This window comes from Pezoporus occidentalis, unplaced genomic scaffold, assembly GCF_034315485.1.
Source record: "Pezoporus occidentalis ecotype Australia unplaced genomic scaffold, CSIRO_AGI_Poc_V1 ctg138, whole genome shotgun sequence".
Classification (NCBI taxonomy): domain Eukaryota; kingdom Metazoa; phylum Chordata; class Aves; order Psittaciformes; family Psittacidae; genus Pezoporus; species Pezoporus occidentalis.
In genome coordinates this window covers 378,304-394,751 of record NW_026913188.1, presented here as the reverse complement: position 1 = coordinate 394,751, position 16,448 = coordinate 378,304, and the positions used below count along the sequence as shown (strand labels likewise).

The 16,448-nt window shown below is 59.5% G+C and overlaps 1 protein-coding gene across 2 annotated transcripts in view; it reads right to left on the bottom strand.

Annotated features, from left to right (window-relative positions):
• FLNC (filamin C) overlaps positions 1–16,448 on the bottom strand; it is a 38,815-nt gene that overhangs the window by 11,285 nt on the left and 11,082 nt on the right. Inside the window, exons 11-33 of one of the 2 annotated variants that reach the window (XM_062609442.1) lie at positions 15,950–16,086; positions 15,110–15,303; positions 14,462–14,575; positions 13,632–13,775; positions 13,209–13,332; positions 12,368–12,528; positions 12,193–12,283; positions 11,386–11,555; positions 10,723–10,840; positions 9,990–10,252; positions 8,676–9,273; positions 7,821–7,994; positions 7,008–7,170; positions 5,977–6,137; positions 5,323–5,490; positions 4,510–4,633; positions 4,270–4,426; positions 3,564–3,753; positions 2,157–2,180; positions 1,818–2,065; positions 620–707; positions 373–513; positions 82–210 (exon numbers count right to left, since the gene is read on the bottom strand). In XM_062609442.1, the coding sequence (XP_062465426.1) occupies positions 82–210; positions 373–513; positions 620–707; positions 1,818–2,065; positions 2,157–2,180; positions 3,564–3,753; positions 4,270–4,426; positions 4,510–4,633; positions 5,323–5,490; positions 5,977–6,137; positions 7,008–7,170; positions 7,821–7,994; positions 8,676–9,273; positions 9,990–10,252; positions 10,723–10,840; positions 11,386–11,555; positions 12,193–12,283; positions 12,368–12,528; positions 13,209–13,332; positions 13,632–13,775; positions 14,462–14,575; positions 15,110–15,303; positions 15,950–16,086 (3,881 nt within the window). The remainder of the gene's footprint in view (positions 1–81; positions 211–372; positions 514–619; positions 708–1,817; positions 2,066–2,156; positions 2,181–3,563; positions 3,754–4,269; positions 4,427–4,509; positions 4,634–5,322; positions 5,491–5,976; positions 6,138–7,007; positions 7,171–7,820; positions 7,995–8,675; positions 9,274–9,989; positions 10,253–10,722; positions 10,841–11,385; positions 11,556–12,192; positions 12,284–12,367; positions 12,529–13,208; positions 13,333–13,631; positions 13,776–14,461; positions 14,576–15,109; positions 15,304–15,949; positions 16,087–16,448) is intronic. The other variant, XM_062609443.1, reaches the window with a different exon arrangement.

Sequence of the window (16,448 nt, the reverse complement as noted above, 5' to 3'; positions counted from 1 at the left end):
TCCAACCCCTTCCCAGCCCTTTACTAGTGTCATTGAGGAGGTCCCAGGACCCTCTTGGTGCCTCCTTTGGCCACTGCTCACCCTCGCCAGCGTCCTTGGTGACGATGGTGAAGGTACAAGGCTTGTTGACCATCCCATGGCTCAACCCTGGCCCGTAGGCGCTCACATGCCGGGGGTTGATGGCATCCACATAGAACTGGAGGGGACTCCCTGGAGACACAAAGAGCATTGGTCAAAGCCCCCCGTGGGGACACCCCACACCATGATGGGCTGCTCAAGGCAGGGCTGCTCAACCCAAGGTGGGATCCACCTTGCTCAGCCACCTTCCAGTGCCCCTCAGTGCCTCCCAGTGCCCCCAGTTTGATGCCTCACCAGGGATGTGGTTGCCATCATAGCGGATGTCCATCTCGTGCAGACCCTTCTCAGTGGGAGCGTAGCGCACAGTCACCGTCCCGTCCTTGTTGTCAGTGATGTTGGGTCGTGCCGTCTTCCCCGAGGGCATCCGCACCTCCCCTACAGTCACCAGGTCAACCGGTTGTCACCATGGGGCTGGGTCCTGCCCCACCATGCCCTACGGCGTGGTCAGTGCCCCCCACACTGAGGTCTCTCCACCCCGTACCTGTGATCTCGCCCTTCTGCACTGTGAAGGGGATGACCAGGTTGAAGGGCCGCAGGTTCTCAGTGGTGGCTGGGGGCTCTTCTGTGGCCTGAGGTGTGGGGCACAGAGGAGGGGTGAGGAACCAGGTACCCATGGGGAGCTGCCAACACTACTGTGCCCATCGTGGACCCAAAGCTCTGCCCTATGGTGTCCACCATGGTCTCCCAACTCTATGGTTATCATCCTGGCCCCAACTCCATGGTGACCATCATGGTCTCCCAACCTCATGATGCCCATTATAGCCCCAGATCTCTGCCCCATCATGACCACCATGGTCTAAACTCTTCACCCCACAGTGCCCACCATGGATCTCCTAAATCTAGGATGACCACTATGGCCCCAACTCTTCCCCAAGATCTCTTCATCATGATCTTCCAACCCTACAATGGCTACCATGGCCCCAGCTCTCTGCCCTATAGCACTTATCATAGACTCCCAACCCCACAGTGCCCACCATGCTCTCCCAACTCCATGAAGACCACTATGGCTCCAGCTCTCTCCGCCATTGTGCTCCTCATGGTCTCTCAACTTCATGGTGCCCCTTATAGTCTCACAACCCCATGATAAATCCCACCATGGTGTCAGCTTTCTGCCCCATGGCACCCACCATGCTCTCCCTCCTCCATAGTCCTCATTGTGATCTCCCAACTCCTTGGTGCCCATCATTCTCCCAAGGCCACAATGGTCACTTTGGCCCCAACTCTCTAGCCTACAGCACCCGTCATAGACTCCCAACCCCTTGGTGCCCACCATACTCGCCCAACTCCATGAAGACCACCATGGCCCCAGCTCTCTGTCCCATGGTGCCCACCATGCTCTTCCAACTCCATGGTGCCCATTACGGTCTCCTAACTCCATGGTGCCCATTACAGTCTCCCTACTCCATGGTGCCCATTACGGTCTCCCAGCCCAATGACATCCACCATGATGCCAGCTCTCTGCCCCATGGCACTCACCATGGTCTCCAAACCCCATGGTGCCCACCAAGGTCTCCCAGCCCTATGGTGCCCATCATGGTCTCCTAGCTCCTTGGTGGCTACTGTGGCCCCAGCTCTATGCCCTATAGTACCCATCATAGACCCCCAACCCCATGGTGACCACCACGGCCCCAACTCTCTGCCCCATCCTCCCAACCCCACATGGCCCCACCATCACGCACCAGGACGTGGAAGGGGCTGTTGGGGACGTGCTCGCCCCCGAAGCGGATGGTGATCACGTATTTCCCGGGCTCGGGCGCTGTGTAGTAGATGTCGAAGGTGCCGTCGTGGTTCTCCACCACATCCACGTCCAGCTCAGCCCCGTCGGGGGTGGACACTTTGCAGGTCACCTTTCCCTGCCCGGCCGCTTTGGCGTCCACCGTGATCACCGTCTCCTCCCCGATCTGGATGGTGGGGCCCAGGCAGGCGCCTGGAGCAGGTTTGGGGGGGGGGTCACGGTCATGGGGACACATCTCTAGCCCCACAAGTGACCTCCCCAGCCCAGCCCCGGCAGCACTTACCCAGGCCATGGCCCCCAATGGACACTGCGGAGAGACCAGGGAGAGGCACGTGAGAAGGGGCAGGAGCAGGGAGGGGGCCATGGGGCAGCACAGGGGGATCCATAGGGCAAAGTTGGGAGCCAGGGATCAGCACAGGGATGCCATGGGGCAGCAGGATGTGGCATGCAGATGCCATGGGTCAGTAAAGGATGGCATAGGGAAGGATGGAGATGCTACGGGGCAGCCCAGGGATGCTGTGGGTCAGAGAGAGCTGTTGTGGGGCAGAGTAGGGGTGCTGTGAGACAATGAGGAGATGCCATGGGGCATTGTGGAGATGTTGTGGGGCAGCACAGGGATGCTGTAGGGCAGTACAAGGAATACCGTAGGGCAGCAAGGGGGTACCATGAATCAGCAGGGGCTGCCATAGGACAGTGAAGAGATGCTATAGGTCAGCCATGGGGCAGGGTAGAGATGCCATAGGGCAGCATGGGGATGATATGGGTCACTGGAAGTCAGTATGGGTCAGCAGGGGCTGCCATGGGGCAGTGGGGGGACGCCATAGGGCAGGATGGGTCAGTGTGGGTCAGCACAGGGCTGCTATAGGTCAACATAGACATGCTACGGGTCAGTGTAGGTCAGGATGGAGATGCTATGGGTGAGCACAGGGATGCTATCATCAGTGTGGACACACCGTGGCTCAGTGTGGACATGCTGTAAGTCAGCACAAGGCTACTATGGGTCAGTATGTGTGCTATGGGGTGCTATATGGGTCAGTGTGTGTGCTATGGGGTGCTATGGGTCAGTGTGTTTGCTATGGGATGCTATGAGTCAGTGTGTTTGCTATGGGATGCTATGGGTCAGTGTGTGTGCTCTGGGATGCTATGGGTCAGTGTGTGTGCTCTGGGATGCTATGGGTCAGTGTGTGTGCTATGGGATGCTATGGGTCAGTGCGTGTGCTATGGGATGCTATGGGTCAGTGTGTGTGCTCTGGGATGCTATGGGTCAGTGCGTGTGCTCTGGGATGCTATGGGTCAGTGCGTGTGCCATGGGATGCTATGGGTCAGTGTGTTTGCCATGGGATGCTATGGGTCAGTGCGTGTGCTCTGGGATGCTATGGGTCAGTGTGTTTGCCATGGGATGCTATGGGTCAGTGTGTGTGCTCTGGGATGCTATGGGTCAGTGTGTGTGCTATGGGATGCTATGGGTCAGTGTGTGTGCTATGGGATGCTATGGGTCAGTGTGTGTGCTCTGGGATGCTATGGGTCAGTGTGCTTGCTATGGGTCAGTGTGTGTGCTCTGGGATGCTATGGGTCAGTGCGTGTGCTATGGGATGCTATGGGTCAGTGCGTGTGCTATGGGATGCTATGGGTCAGTGTGTTTGCCATGGGATGCTATGGGTCAGTGTGCGCTGTGGGTCAGTGCATGTACCTGTGACGAGGCACTTGCTGGCGTCGCCCGCGGGCACGGCGTGGGTACGGAAGGGCGAGCGCGGGATCTCGTCACCGCCGTACTTGACGGTGCTGGTGTAGCGCCCGGGCAGCGCTGGCACGTAGGACACCGCGTACGTCCCGTCCCCATTGTCCCGGATCGATGACGCCGTCGGCTGCCCCTCGGGGTCCTGCAGCACCCAGCAGGGTCAGGGCACACGTATGGGGCACAGGTGCCCTCCAGGGCTCAGCACCCAATGGCATGGGGAACAGGGCTCAGGACCCAAAGACAGGTGCCAAGGCACTTTATGGGTCCCAGCACCATAATGGGTCCCTGCCCGATATGGGTCCCAGCACCCAACACAGCATGCAATGGTGTGGGTTCTAGAGCTGCATATAGGTCTCAGCACTCAATGGCAGGGGTGCCAGGGCACCATATGGGTCTCGGCACCCAATGGCATGGGTGCTAGAGTTACATATGGGTCTCAGCACCCATATGGCCAGGTCACCACATGGGTCTCGAGGCCTAGTGGTTTGGGTGCCAGAGCTACCTGTAAGTCTCAGCACCCAATGGCACGGTTGCCAGGTCAACCTGTGGATCTCAGCACCCAATACAACGGGTTCTAGAGCTACACATGGCTCTCAATACTCAATGTCATGGGTGCTGGAGGTGTACATGGGTCTCAACGGGTCCCATGGGTGCTCACCAGGATCTGGACAGTGAGCAGCCCCTCGCCGGCGTCGCGGGCGTCGATGGTGAACTCCACGGGCAGGCTGGCAGGGACACCGGTGGGGCTGAGCCCAGGGCCACTGGCTCTCACCTTGCTGGCGTCATGGCCCGGCACTGCCTGCAGCTTGAAGGGGCTGCAGAGGACATGCAGGTCAGTGGGGTGCTGGGACCCACAGCCCCTGGGGGTCCCATGGTCACCCCACAGCAGGCTCCTCACCTGCGCGGGACCTCCTGGTCAGCGTATTTGATGGTCACGGTGTAGGGGCCATCGGTGGACGGGGTGTAGTTGACTTTGTGGGTGCCATCACCATTGTCACGGACCTCAACCGGCTCTGGTAGACCTGGGGAGAGGCGGTCAGTGGGGCTGGGGGACCCTAAGGAGGGGGCGATCTATAGGGTTGAGCACCCTATGGAGCAGGACAACCTACAGAGAGTAGGATCGATGGAGCTGGACACCCTATGGAACATGGGGTCTATGGAATTAGATACCCTATTGAGTAGGACACTCCATGAAGAAGGGCATCCATGGGGTTGGACACCATATAGAATAGAACACCATATGGAGCAGGACAGCCCATAGAGGGTTTCAACACCATAGATCCCATCCTATCGCATAGATAGAACATAGATGGTGTAGAACATCCTATAGAGGGTGGTTCTGTGGGGCTGGAGACCCTATGGAGAAGGTCATCCATGGGGTTGGACACACTATAGAGCAGGAGACCCTACGGAGCATGGGATCTATGGGGTAGGACACCCTGTGGAGGGTAGAATCTATGAGGTTAGGCATCCCTATGGAGAAGGGCATCCGTGGGACTGGACACCAGGGAGTGTGTGCTCTATGGAGCAGGACATCCTACAAAGCACAACACCCTATAGATGGTGGGATCTATGGGGTAGGACAGCCCATGGAGAAGAGCATCCATGGAGCAGGATAGCCCATGGAGCAAGACATCCCAAGCACAAATCACCCATGGTGACCACCCTCCCTCCATGCCCCCCATCCCCACGAGTTCCCGTCCCCATGTACCAGAGGGTCCCAGCAGGGTGACCTCGAGCGGCGCCAGCCCCGCGGCACTGCAGTCCACTGTGAAGGTCTGGGGCACCCGCGCCCTCACGGTGGGGCCCAGACCTGGCCCCGAGCACTTCACCTTGCTGGGGTCCACCACGTCCTTCACCGGCACCCGGAATGGGCTCCCTGTGGGGTCAGTGTGGGCAGGGGGACAACAAGGGCATGGGGTCAGATTGTCCATGGGATCAGAGTGCCCATGGGGTCAACATGGCCGTGGGATCAACATATCTATAAGGTCAACATGGGCATGGGGTCAATATGTCCATGTGGTCATTGTGGCCATGGGGAGAACATTGCAATGAGGTCAACAGGGCCATGGGTCAATGTGGCCATGGGATGAACATATTCACAGGGTCAACATGGCCATGGGGCCACCAAAGCCATGGCCATGCGGCCAGCACAGTAGTGGGGTCCACATGGCCATAGGACCAGCCCATGGTTTTGGGGTCGGCATGGGGTGGACATGGGGCCAGTAAAGCCACATGGTGGTGGCCATCAGGGGTCAGCACACCCATACCCACCCCCAGCACCCAGGGAGCCCTTTCCAAGCCCCAGCCCCATGGAGGGTCCCACAGCCCCACATTCCCCCCCAGGACCCCACTGCCCACGCACCAGGGATGGGGTGGCCGCCGAAGGTGATGTTGACATCGTAGTCGCCCGGTGTGAAGGGGATGTACTCCACCATGCAGCTCCCGTCCTTGTTGTCCTTGCAGGACATCTTGGCCTCGGAGGGACCCTCGATGGCCAGGCCCAGCCCTCCGGTGCCCGCGCCCCTGCAGAGGGGACACAGATCAGGGGGGTGCCAGGGGTGGGGGGGATGTAGACATAGTGGGGAGATGGAGGTGCCACATCCAACATAAAGGACAGAGGTGGCACAGCCCCATTGCAAGAGGATGAAGGTGTCAGGTTAGTGGCATGGGCATGAGGCGGCACATGCACGGGAGGGGATGGAGGTGCCACATCACATGCAAGGGGATGGAGGTGGCACATCCAAAGGCAAGAGATGGAGGTGCCAGGTTGGTGACACAGCAAGGAGGTGGCACACCAATGAGAAGAGATGAAGGTAGAAGGTTGGTGTCATGGTGGATGCACCTCCATAGATGGAGGCACCACATCCAATGGCAAGAATCAGAGGTGGCACATTCATAGAGTGGGATGGAGGTGGCACAATAAATGGCAAGAGACGGAGGTGATGAGTTTGTTACTCGAGTGGGATGGAGGTGGTCTCTACTGTGAAGCTCTTGGTGTGTTGGTGAGTCAATGTGTTGGGTTGTTGTTGGGGTGTTGTTGATGTGTTGGGTTGGGGGTGGTGTGCTGGTGGTGGTGTGCTGGAGGTGATGTGCTGTGGATGTGTTGGGTTATTGTTGGGGTGTAGTTGGTATGTTGGGTTGTTGCCAGGTTGGTGTTGGGTGGTTATTGGGTTGCTGTTGCATTCACCTGGTCTCCACAGTGAAGTGATTGGGTGTTGGTGTGCCTATGTGTTGGGTGGTTGTTGGGCTGCTGTTGTGTTATTGGTGTGCTGTTGTTGCTGGGTTGCTGTTGGGTTGCTGTTGTGTTACTGTTGCGTTGCTGTTGATGGGTTGCTGTTGTATTGTTGTTGTTGGCTTGCTGTTGTGTTATTGATGTGTTGCTGTTGCACTCACCTGGTCTCCACAGTGAAGCGGTTGGCTTTCCCCACAAGGCCGCCCTCCAGGCCAGGCCCGTGCGCCCTCACACGAGTGGGGTCACAGCCCTCGGCCACAGCCACGCGGAATGGGCTCTTGGGCACCGGCACCTCATCGTACATCACCTCCACACGGTGCACACCTGGGACACGGGGACAACAGGACACAGCGTCAGAGCAGGAGGACACGGGGTATGACCCTGGTTGGGTTCTGGGGGGTCTCAAGAGGTTCTGGGGTCCCTGGTTGGGTTTTGGTGGGTTTCAGGGAGTTTGAGAGTCACTGGATGGGATTTCTGGGAGGTCTCAGAGGGCTTGGAGGTCCCCGGTTGCAGTTTAAGAAGGATCTTGGTGGTTTGGGAGTTCCCTGGGTGGGTTTTGGGGCATCTCAAGGGCTTTGGAGGTATCTGATTGGTGTTTGGGAGGGTTTCAAGGGAATTTATGGGTCCCTGACTGTTGGTTTGGGGGATCTCAAGGGGTTTATGGGTCCCTAGTTGGGTTTTGAGGGATCTCAAAGGCTTTGAAGGCCCATGGTTGGGTTTTGGGGGGTCTCAAGAGGTCTGGAAGTATCTGGTTGAGTTTTGAAGAAGATCTCGGTGTTTTGAGGGGTCCCTGGTTAGGTTTTAAGGGATCTCAATGGCTTTGAAGGCCCATGGTTGGGGTCTTAGAGGGTCTTAAGGCGTTTTGGGCATCCCTGACCATGCTGCTGCATGATCCCTGGCTCTGGGTGCCCATGGGGATGTCTGTGGCCAGGGGGCTTCCCACAGGACGTGACTATGGGGTGCTGGAGTCTCACCATCCTCGTAGGGGGTGTACTCCACGCGGTAGGTGCCGTCGCCAAGGTCGGTGACAAAGGTGTCAGTCTTGGCGCCCGAGGGGTTGATCACCCGCGTGGTGACATGGGGCCCCCCCGTCTTGGTGAGCGCCCGTGCGTCCACCGTGAAGTCGGTGCTCACCTCACGCAGCACCCCTGCAAGACAGGACTCAGCACCCACCCGGCGAGCACAGTGGGTGCCCACACAGGGGTGGTGCCTGTGGGGCTGCCCTAGGGGGCTCTGTGGAATGGGGAGGGCAGGGGTGGCCATGGGGGTGAGATGGTCATGCAAGGGTATGGTGGCCATGGGGAGCTCCATGAGGAGAAGACATCCATGGGGAAGGCCATGAGGTGGACCTGTCCATGGGGAGGAAACAGCCATGGAGATATCCATGGGGTGGACAAGTCTATGGGGATGGCTATGGAGAGTAGATAATAGGGATGGCCATAGAGATGGCCACGGGAAGGACATGTCCATGGGGATGGCCATGAGGAGATGGCCATTGGGAGGATGTGTCAATAAAATGGACATGGCCATGGGGAAGACATGACCATGAGAATGTCCATGAAATGGAGATGGCCAAGGGGAAGATGTATCCATGGGAAGGACATGTTCATCAGGAGATGGCCATGGGTATGGGTAGGACACAGACATGGAGAGGACACGAGGAGATGACCATGGGAAAGAGATGGCCATGGACAGAAGACGGTCATAGAGAAGACATGCCTATGGGAATGGCCATGGGGAAGACACATCCATGGGGAGGAGATGGCCATAAGCAGAAGGTGCCCATGGGGAACAGCTACCCATGGGCAGGACCTTCCTCTTGCCCTCACCTCGTGGTTCCACTCCTTTCCCATAGACCTTGACACCGCTGGTGTCCACAGCCGGATCCACGGTGACGTGCACTGGGAACTTGGGCACAGCGCGCCCCCCGTACTTGATGGTGATGGTGTAGGCGCCGGCGCAGGCCGGGGTGTAGGTGATGGTGTAGGTGCCGTCGCGGTTGTTTTGGATCAGCACCTCCGCCTTCACCCCCGCTTCTGAGATGATCTCAATGGTGAGCTCAGCCTCGCCGGCTTTGGAGCAGTCCACCATGAAGGTGGCCACCTCGCCTGCCTTGCCGTGCTCCAGCCCGGGGCCGCTGGCCGTCACCTTGTCCGGGTCGAACACCGGTGTGACCACGGCCTTGAAGGGGCTGCCCGGGATGTGCTGGTCGGCGAAGAGGATGTTGATGGTGTAGTCGCCGGGCTCGGTGGGCAGGTAGGACACGGCACACGAGCCGTCCCCATTGTCCTGGCACTCGATCTTGGCCTCGCACGGACCCTCCACCGTCAGCCCCAGGCCCCCGGTGCCGGCACCTTTGGTGTCGATGGTGAATGGGGCCGGGGTGTTCACGCGCCCGCCCTGGAGACCCGGCCCAAAGGCGCTCACCTGTGAGTGTGAGAGACAGGGGATGAGGATGCAAGGAATGGGGTGACCATGGGGAGGGTTCAAGGGATGGAGGTGAGGTGGGGAGGGTGTGAGGGATGAACGTGATGGAGGTGAAGGTGCAAGGGATGGGATGGCAATGGGAAAGGCGCAAAGGCTGGGAATCTGAGAAGGTGGAGTGGTGCAAGGGATGGAGACGGTGGTGAGCATGCAAGGGATGGACATTTTGGCATTAAGTGTGCAAGGCAAGAGCCTGCCAGTGACAAGGGTGCAAGGGATGAGTGTGCCGGCCGTAAGTGTGAAAGGGATGGGGGGATCTGAAAAGGGGAGGTTGCAAGGGGTGGAATTCGGCAGGTGACTGTGCAAGAGATGGAGTGTCAATGGGGAGCGTGCAAGGGGCGTTGTGCTGGTGGTACGCGTGCAAGGGATGGAGCGATGGAGGGGAGGGTGCAAGGGATGGGTGCTAGAAGTGAGTGTGCAATGCAAGAGCATGCCAGTGGTGAGGGTGCAAGGGATGGGGTGACAACGGGGAGGGTGCAAGGAGCACCCACAGGCAGCGTGAGCGTGCAAGAAGCACAAGGGGCTCAGTGGTGCCCATGCTGTGGGTCAGTCGTGCGAAGGGGGTATCTCTGGTGCCCAGAGGGGATCAGTGGGTGCCCATGGTGGGGTTCAGTTGTGCAAAGGGGGTGTCAGTGGTGCCCCGGGGTCCTCGCACTCACCTTGTGTGGGTCGGGGGGCAGCAGTGCCTCCACGGGGAAGGGGCTCCCGGGCACCGGGTGCCCATCGTAGGTGACGTGGACGCGGTGGGGCCCCTCCTCGGAGGGGGTGAAGGTGACCGGGTGGGCGCCGCCGGGGGGTGGTGGGGCCACCCTACAGGGCACGGGGCGGCCCGAGGGGCCGGTCACAGACACCTCCACCCGGCCCTGGCCCCCTGCGCCCTGCGCCTGCACCGAGAACTGCTGCGCCTGCCCCACGGACGCCTCTGTGGGGGGATACGGGGGTCAGGGGGGATCATCATTGACACAGGGGTCCCACCACCCCAGAGCGACCATAGACAAGAGGGTCCCACCCCAGGGGGCACCTATCCCACAGAATACAGCCATACCCAAGTGTCTCCAAACAAAGGGTGCACCTTACCCAAGGGTGCCCCCCCCAAGGGTGCACACCATAACCAAGTGTCCCACCCATGCTGTACCCCATACACAAGTGTCTCCCCACCCCAAGGTTTCTCCCACTCCATAGTGCAACTCACACTTAAAGATGGTGTCCCCCGCACCCCATGGTGCCCCATAATGAATAGAGCACTCTCCAAGTGTCCCCTCCACTCCATGGGACACCCCACACACCAGTGTCCCCCTCACCCAAGAGTGTCCCCCACCACCCCAGGGTGCCTCATACCCAAGGGTATCCCTACCCCAGGGTGCCCCCCAACCGCAGGGCCCCATCACTCACTGCTGTTGAGCCCCTGCACCTTGACCTTGCTGAGCTGCAGGGGTGGGGCCACAGTGACAGGGAAGGGGCTGCGCGGGATCTGGTCACCCCCATAGGTGACAGCCACGGACAGGGGTCCCTGCAGGGGGTGATGGACACAATGGGGATGGGGTGTCAGGAATTGGGTCAGTTGCGTGCCCCATGGGGAGGGGGGGGTCAATGAGGGTGCCTTTATGGGGTGCACATGGGGATGAAGTGCCCATGGGGTGCCCCATGGTGGTGAGCCCACAGTGGCACCTCATAAGGGCAGGCCTGTGAGATACCCCATGGGGATGGGGTGCACATGAGGATGAGGTGTCAATGGAGATGGGGTGTCAATGGCACACCCCACAAGGATGGGGTGTCCTTATGGCGACAGGGTTGCCCATAGGGGTGCCCCAAGGGGATAAGGTACCCTTGGATGCCCATGGGGTGTCAATAGGGATGGGATGCTCATGGGGATGGGTTGTCAATGGAGGTGCCCATGAGGATGGGGCTCCCCAAGGGGATAGAGTGGCCCGTGGGGATGGGGATCCTCACGGGGATGGAGTGGGCAGTGGGGATGGGGTGCCCATGGTGGTACCCATGGGGGCAGCCCTATGGGCGTGGGGTGTCCATGTGGCACCCATGGGTGCCGGCCCATACCTGCTGCAGCGCCGTGTACTTGACAGTGTAGGTGTAGTCGTGGTTGTCGATGAGCTCGAAGTCGGTGACAGCAGGGCCCGGCCCCGGCCCCCCAAAGTGCACGTCCAGGGGGGCTTTGCCTGCACCCCGCGTCTGCACCGTGAAGTGCGTCGGCTGCCCCACCTCCACGCCTGCACGCGGGGACACAGCATGGGGACAGCATCAGCATCATGCTGAGCGCACACATGGACCCACAGCACCCGGACCCATGGCACCCAGCATCCCTGCTCTAGAGCACCCAACTGCACGGCAGCCAGCACCACAGCGCCCAGAGCCACATAAATACAGAACCCATAGACCCCACAGCACCATCCATCTATGCCCCACAGCACCCACAGCACTCACACGCATAGCACCCGTGTCCCACAGCACCCTGAGTCTCTGCCCTACAGCACCCAACCCTACAGCACCCAGAGCCACATACCCACAGCACCATTCTCCCCACAGCACCCATCTTCACAGCACCATCCAAGTCCAGCCCCACAGCACCTAGCCCTATGGTTAGGGTCTCAGTCCTATGGCACCCATCCCCACAGCACCCAGGGTCCCTCCCCCATGGCACCCAGCCCCACAACACCAAGGGATCTGTATCCAAAGCACGCAACCCCACAGCACCCATAAGACATTGCCTTACAACATCCATCCTTACAACACCCATCCCTATAGCACCCAGAGCCACATCCCCTCAACACCCATCCCTACAGCACCCATGGTCGCTGCTCCACAGCACCCACCCCTGTAGCACCCCTCCCTGCCCCATGCCCTCACCTGTCCGGCTGAGCCCGGGCCCCTCAGCCTTGACCTTGGAGGCGTCATGGGATGGGTCCACCTTGATGCGGAAGGGGCTGCTGGGGATCTCCTGCAGGACAGGCAGTGGCTCAGTGGGGGCGGGGACACCCCTATAACCCTGGGGGGTGACCCCGCGCCGTGGGGATGGGGGTACCTGGTTGGCAAACAGCACCATGATGGTGTAGAGCCCCGCGCCCGGTGGCGTGTACTTCACCGTGAACGTGTCGTTGTCGTTCTTGATGATGTCGAAGTCGATGTCGGCCTCCACCGGCCCCACCACACCTGGGGCACACTTGATCCCGATGCTCACATCGCCTGCAGGGTGGGCACGGAGGGTGTCAGGGATGGGTCACCCCGGGGTGGTGGTGATAGAGGAGGGGAGAGGGGATGTGACGTGGGATTGGGACTGGGGATGGAACAGGGACAACTGGATGAGAGGCCAAGACCAGGGATGGCGGACCAGGGACAGTGGACCAGGACCACAAATAATGAACCATGGATGGTGAATGATGGTCCAGGGAAATGGATCAAGACCATGGATGATGGACCAGGAATGATGGATCAGGATCAGGGACGTTAGACCAAGTCCAGGGACAATGGACCAGAGATTATGGACCAATACCAGGGATGTTGTACCAGGAATGACAGACCAGGACCAGGGATGATGGACCATGACCATGGACAATGGTCCAGGAGTGATGGACCAATACCAGGGATGATGGACCAGGACCGGGGACAATGGACCATGACCAGGTACAATGGACTGGAGATGATGGACTAAGACCAGGGATGATGGACCATGACCATGGACAACGGTCCAGGAGTGATGGACCAAGACCAGAGTTGCTGGACCAGGACCGGGGACAATGGACCATGACCAGGGACAATGGACTGGAGATGGACTAAGAGCAGGGATGATGGACCAGGGACACTGAACCATGTCAAGGGGCCAGGTTGCAGTGCAGTGCCCACAGCGGTGTCCCAGGGGTGCTCACCCTGCCCGGCCTCGCTGCAGTCCACAGTGAAGTAGGTGGGTTCATTGGCCTTGAGCCCTGTCTTCTCCACACCCGGCCCATAGACCTTCACCCGCCCAGGGTGGCTGCCCTCGCCCACCGCCACCTGTGGGCACGGCACTGGGGTCACTGCTCCTGCCAGCACCCCATAGACAACAGCACCCCAAAGACCACACATCAACACCCCGCCTGGCACTCTCAACCCCACCTCTGACACTTCATGGGACTCCCAACACCCATGAGACCTCCATGTCCACCACATGGGACCCCATCCCTCCCCAGCACCCCACAGGTCTGGGATCCCCATCTCCATGGCCATAGGATGCCTATCTCCATCCTTAGCACCCCATCCCTATAGGACCCCCATCTCCATCACCCCTCCAACCAACACCCCATGGCACGCACCCGGAAGGGGCTGCGGGGGGTGTTGACGCCACCCCAGGTGACGATGATGGTGTGCTTGATGGCCTTGGTGGGCACGTACACACAGTGGTAGGTGCCGTCACCGTTGTCCTTCACCTTGATGTCGATGGGGAAGCCCTCGGCGTCCTGCAGGCATCAGAAGAGGTGAGGGGACCCATTGGCACCCAATGGTGCCCAATGGGACCTACTGGAACCCAACAGGACCCAATGTCACCCAATGGCTCTCAGTGGCTTGCAACAGGACCCAACATCCCCCACTGGAACCCAATGGCTCCTAATAGGACCCAATGGCTCCCACCAGGACCCAATGACACCCAATAGCACCCAGTGGCATACAATGGGACCCAAGGGGACCAAATGACTCCCAATGGGACCTAACAGCACCCAATAGCTCCCAACTCCCAGCTAGATCCAATGACACTCAATGGCTGCCAACAGGACTCAACGGGGCCCAGTAGCACCCAACGGCATACAATAGGACCCAATGGGACCAAATGACTCCCAATGGGACCTAACAGCTCCCAACTCGCAGCTGGATCCAATGACACTCAATGGCTGCCAACAGGACTCAGTGGGACCCAATGGGACTCAAAGGCTCCCAATGGCTCCCAGGGGGACCCAACAGCACCTGGTGGGACCCAACACCACCCAGTGGGATCCAATAGCTCTTAACATGACTCAGAGGGACCCAATGGCTCCCAACAGCACCCAATTAGACCCAGCGGATTCCAATGGCTCTTAACAGGACCCAGTCGAACCCAATGCCACCCAAAGGGACTCAAGGGCACTCAATGGCTCCACCATCTCCTTACCTGTGCATAGAGCTTGAGAGGCCCTTTGCCGGCGCCGCGGGTGTCGATGGTGAACTCTGCCGGGCGCTCCACGATGCAGCCGCTGGGCTCCAGCCCCGGCCCAAAGGCCTTCACCTGTGAGTGGGGATCAGGCTGGCTCCGGCACCTCCAGCACCAATGGAGAGTGCAATGGGGTGCAACGGGGTGCAGTAGGGCACTATGGGGCACAGTGGGGTGCTATAGGGTGCAAAGAGGTACACTGGGGTGCAGAAGTGTGCTATGGGGCACAGCTGGGTGCTATGAGGTGGTATGGGGCACATGAGGGTGCAATGAGGTGCATTGGGGCACAGAATGGTGTTATGGGGCATAGAAGGGTGCTATGGGGAATAGTGGGATGCTATGGGGTACCATGGGTTGCAGCAGGGTGCTATGGGGCACAGCAAGGTGCAGTGAGATGCTATGGGGGTGTTATGGGGAACAACAGGATGCAATGAGGTGCTGTGGGTTGTAATGAGGTGCAATGAATTGTTACGGGGTGCAGCAGGGTGCTGTAGTGTGCTATGGGGTGCAATGAGGTGCTATGTGGCACAGAAAGGTGCAATAAAGCGCTACGAGGTACAATGAGGTGCTACAGGGTGCTATGGGGCTCCATGGGGTGCAGGGCAGCACCTTGTCAGGCCAGGAGTCCCTGGGGGCGGGCAGGATGTGCGCGATGAAGGGGCTGTCCTTGATGTCCTCGTCGTCGCACACCACGTGCACGGCGTAGTCCCCGGGCTCCGTGGGCCAGTACCGCACATCGCAGGAGCCGTCCCCGCGGTCGTCACACTCGATGCGCGCCTGTGACGGGCCCTCGATGGAGAACCCTGCGCAGGGCGCCAGGGGTAACCCAGGGACAGGGTGGGGGAACCCGTGTCCGTGTCCCATCATGGTGACACCCCGGCCACGGTGACCCCCTTCCCATGCCCATGTCCTCACCATGTCACCCACCCCGTAACCGCATCCGCACCGTGGTGTCCTCCAACCCGTACCCGTGTCCCCACCGTGGTGTCACCCACTTGGTGTCCCCACCATGGGGTCACCCACTTGGTGTCCCCACCTTCGTGTCACCCACTTGGTGTCCCCACCGTGGTGCCACGCACCCTATGATGTCCTCCAGCCCATGTGCGTGTCCCCACCGTGGTGACACCCACCTTATGGTGTGTTCCAGCCCATGCCCACATCTTCACCATCCCATGGTGTCACCCACCCCATACCCATATCCACCACCCCATATACCCACCCCACGGTGCTCCCCACTCCACACCCACATCCCCATTAAGATGTCACTCGATCTCCGTGTCCTCACCATGATGCCACCCACCCCATGTCTACCTCCCCACCATGGTGTCCCCCACCCCATGTCTGCACCATGGTGTCCCTGCCCATGATAGCACCTACCCCATGCCCATGTCCCCACCACATGCATCCCACCCCACACCCATGTCCCCCCTCAGTGTCCCCATGTCTCACCCAGGGTCCCCACTTCGGTGCCCACAGCCTCCACCACGAAGTCAGCCGAGGCGCCCACGGTGCCGCCCTCCAGTCCCGGCCCCCAGGCCCGCACCTTCTGCCACCCGGGCGCGGGGGACACCTGCACCTCGAATGGGCTGCGCAGCATCGCACGCATGTTACATGTGTCATACGTGTCACACGTGTCATACGTGTCACACATCACATGTCACGTGTCATATATGTCACACGTGTCATAGATGTCACACATCACATGTCACGTGTCATACATGTCACACCACATGTCACATGTCATACATGTCATACATGTCACACATCACATGTCACGTGTCATACATGCCACACATCGCATGTCATGTGTCATACATGTCACATATGTCATAGATGTCACACATCGCATGTCACCTGTCATACATGTCACACGTGTCATAGATGTCACACATCACATGTCATACATGTCACACATCACATGTCACACATGTCACGTGTCATACATGCC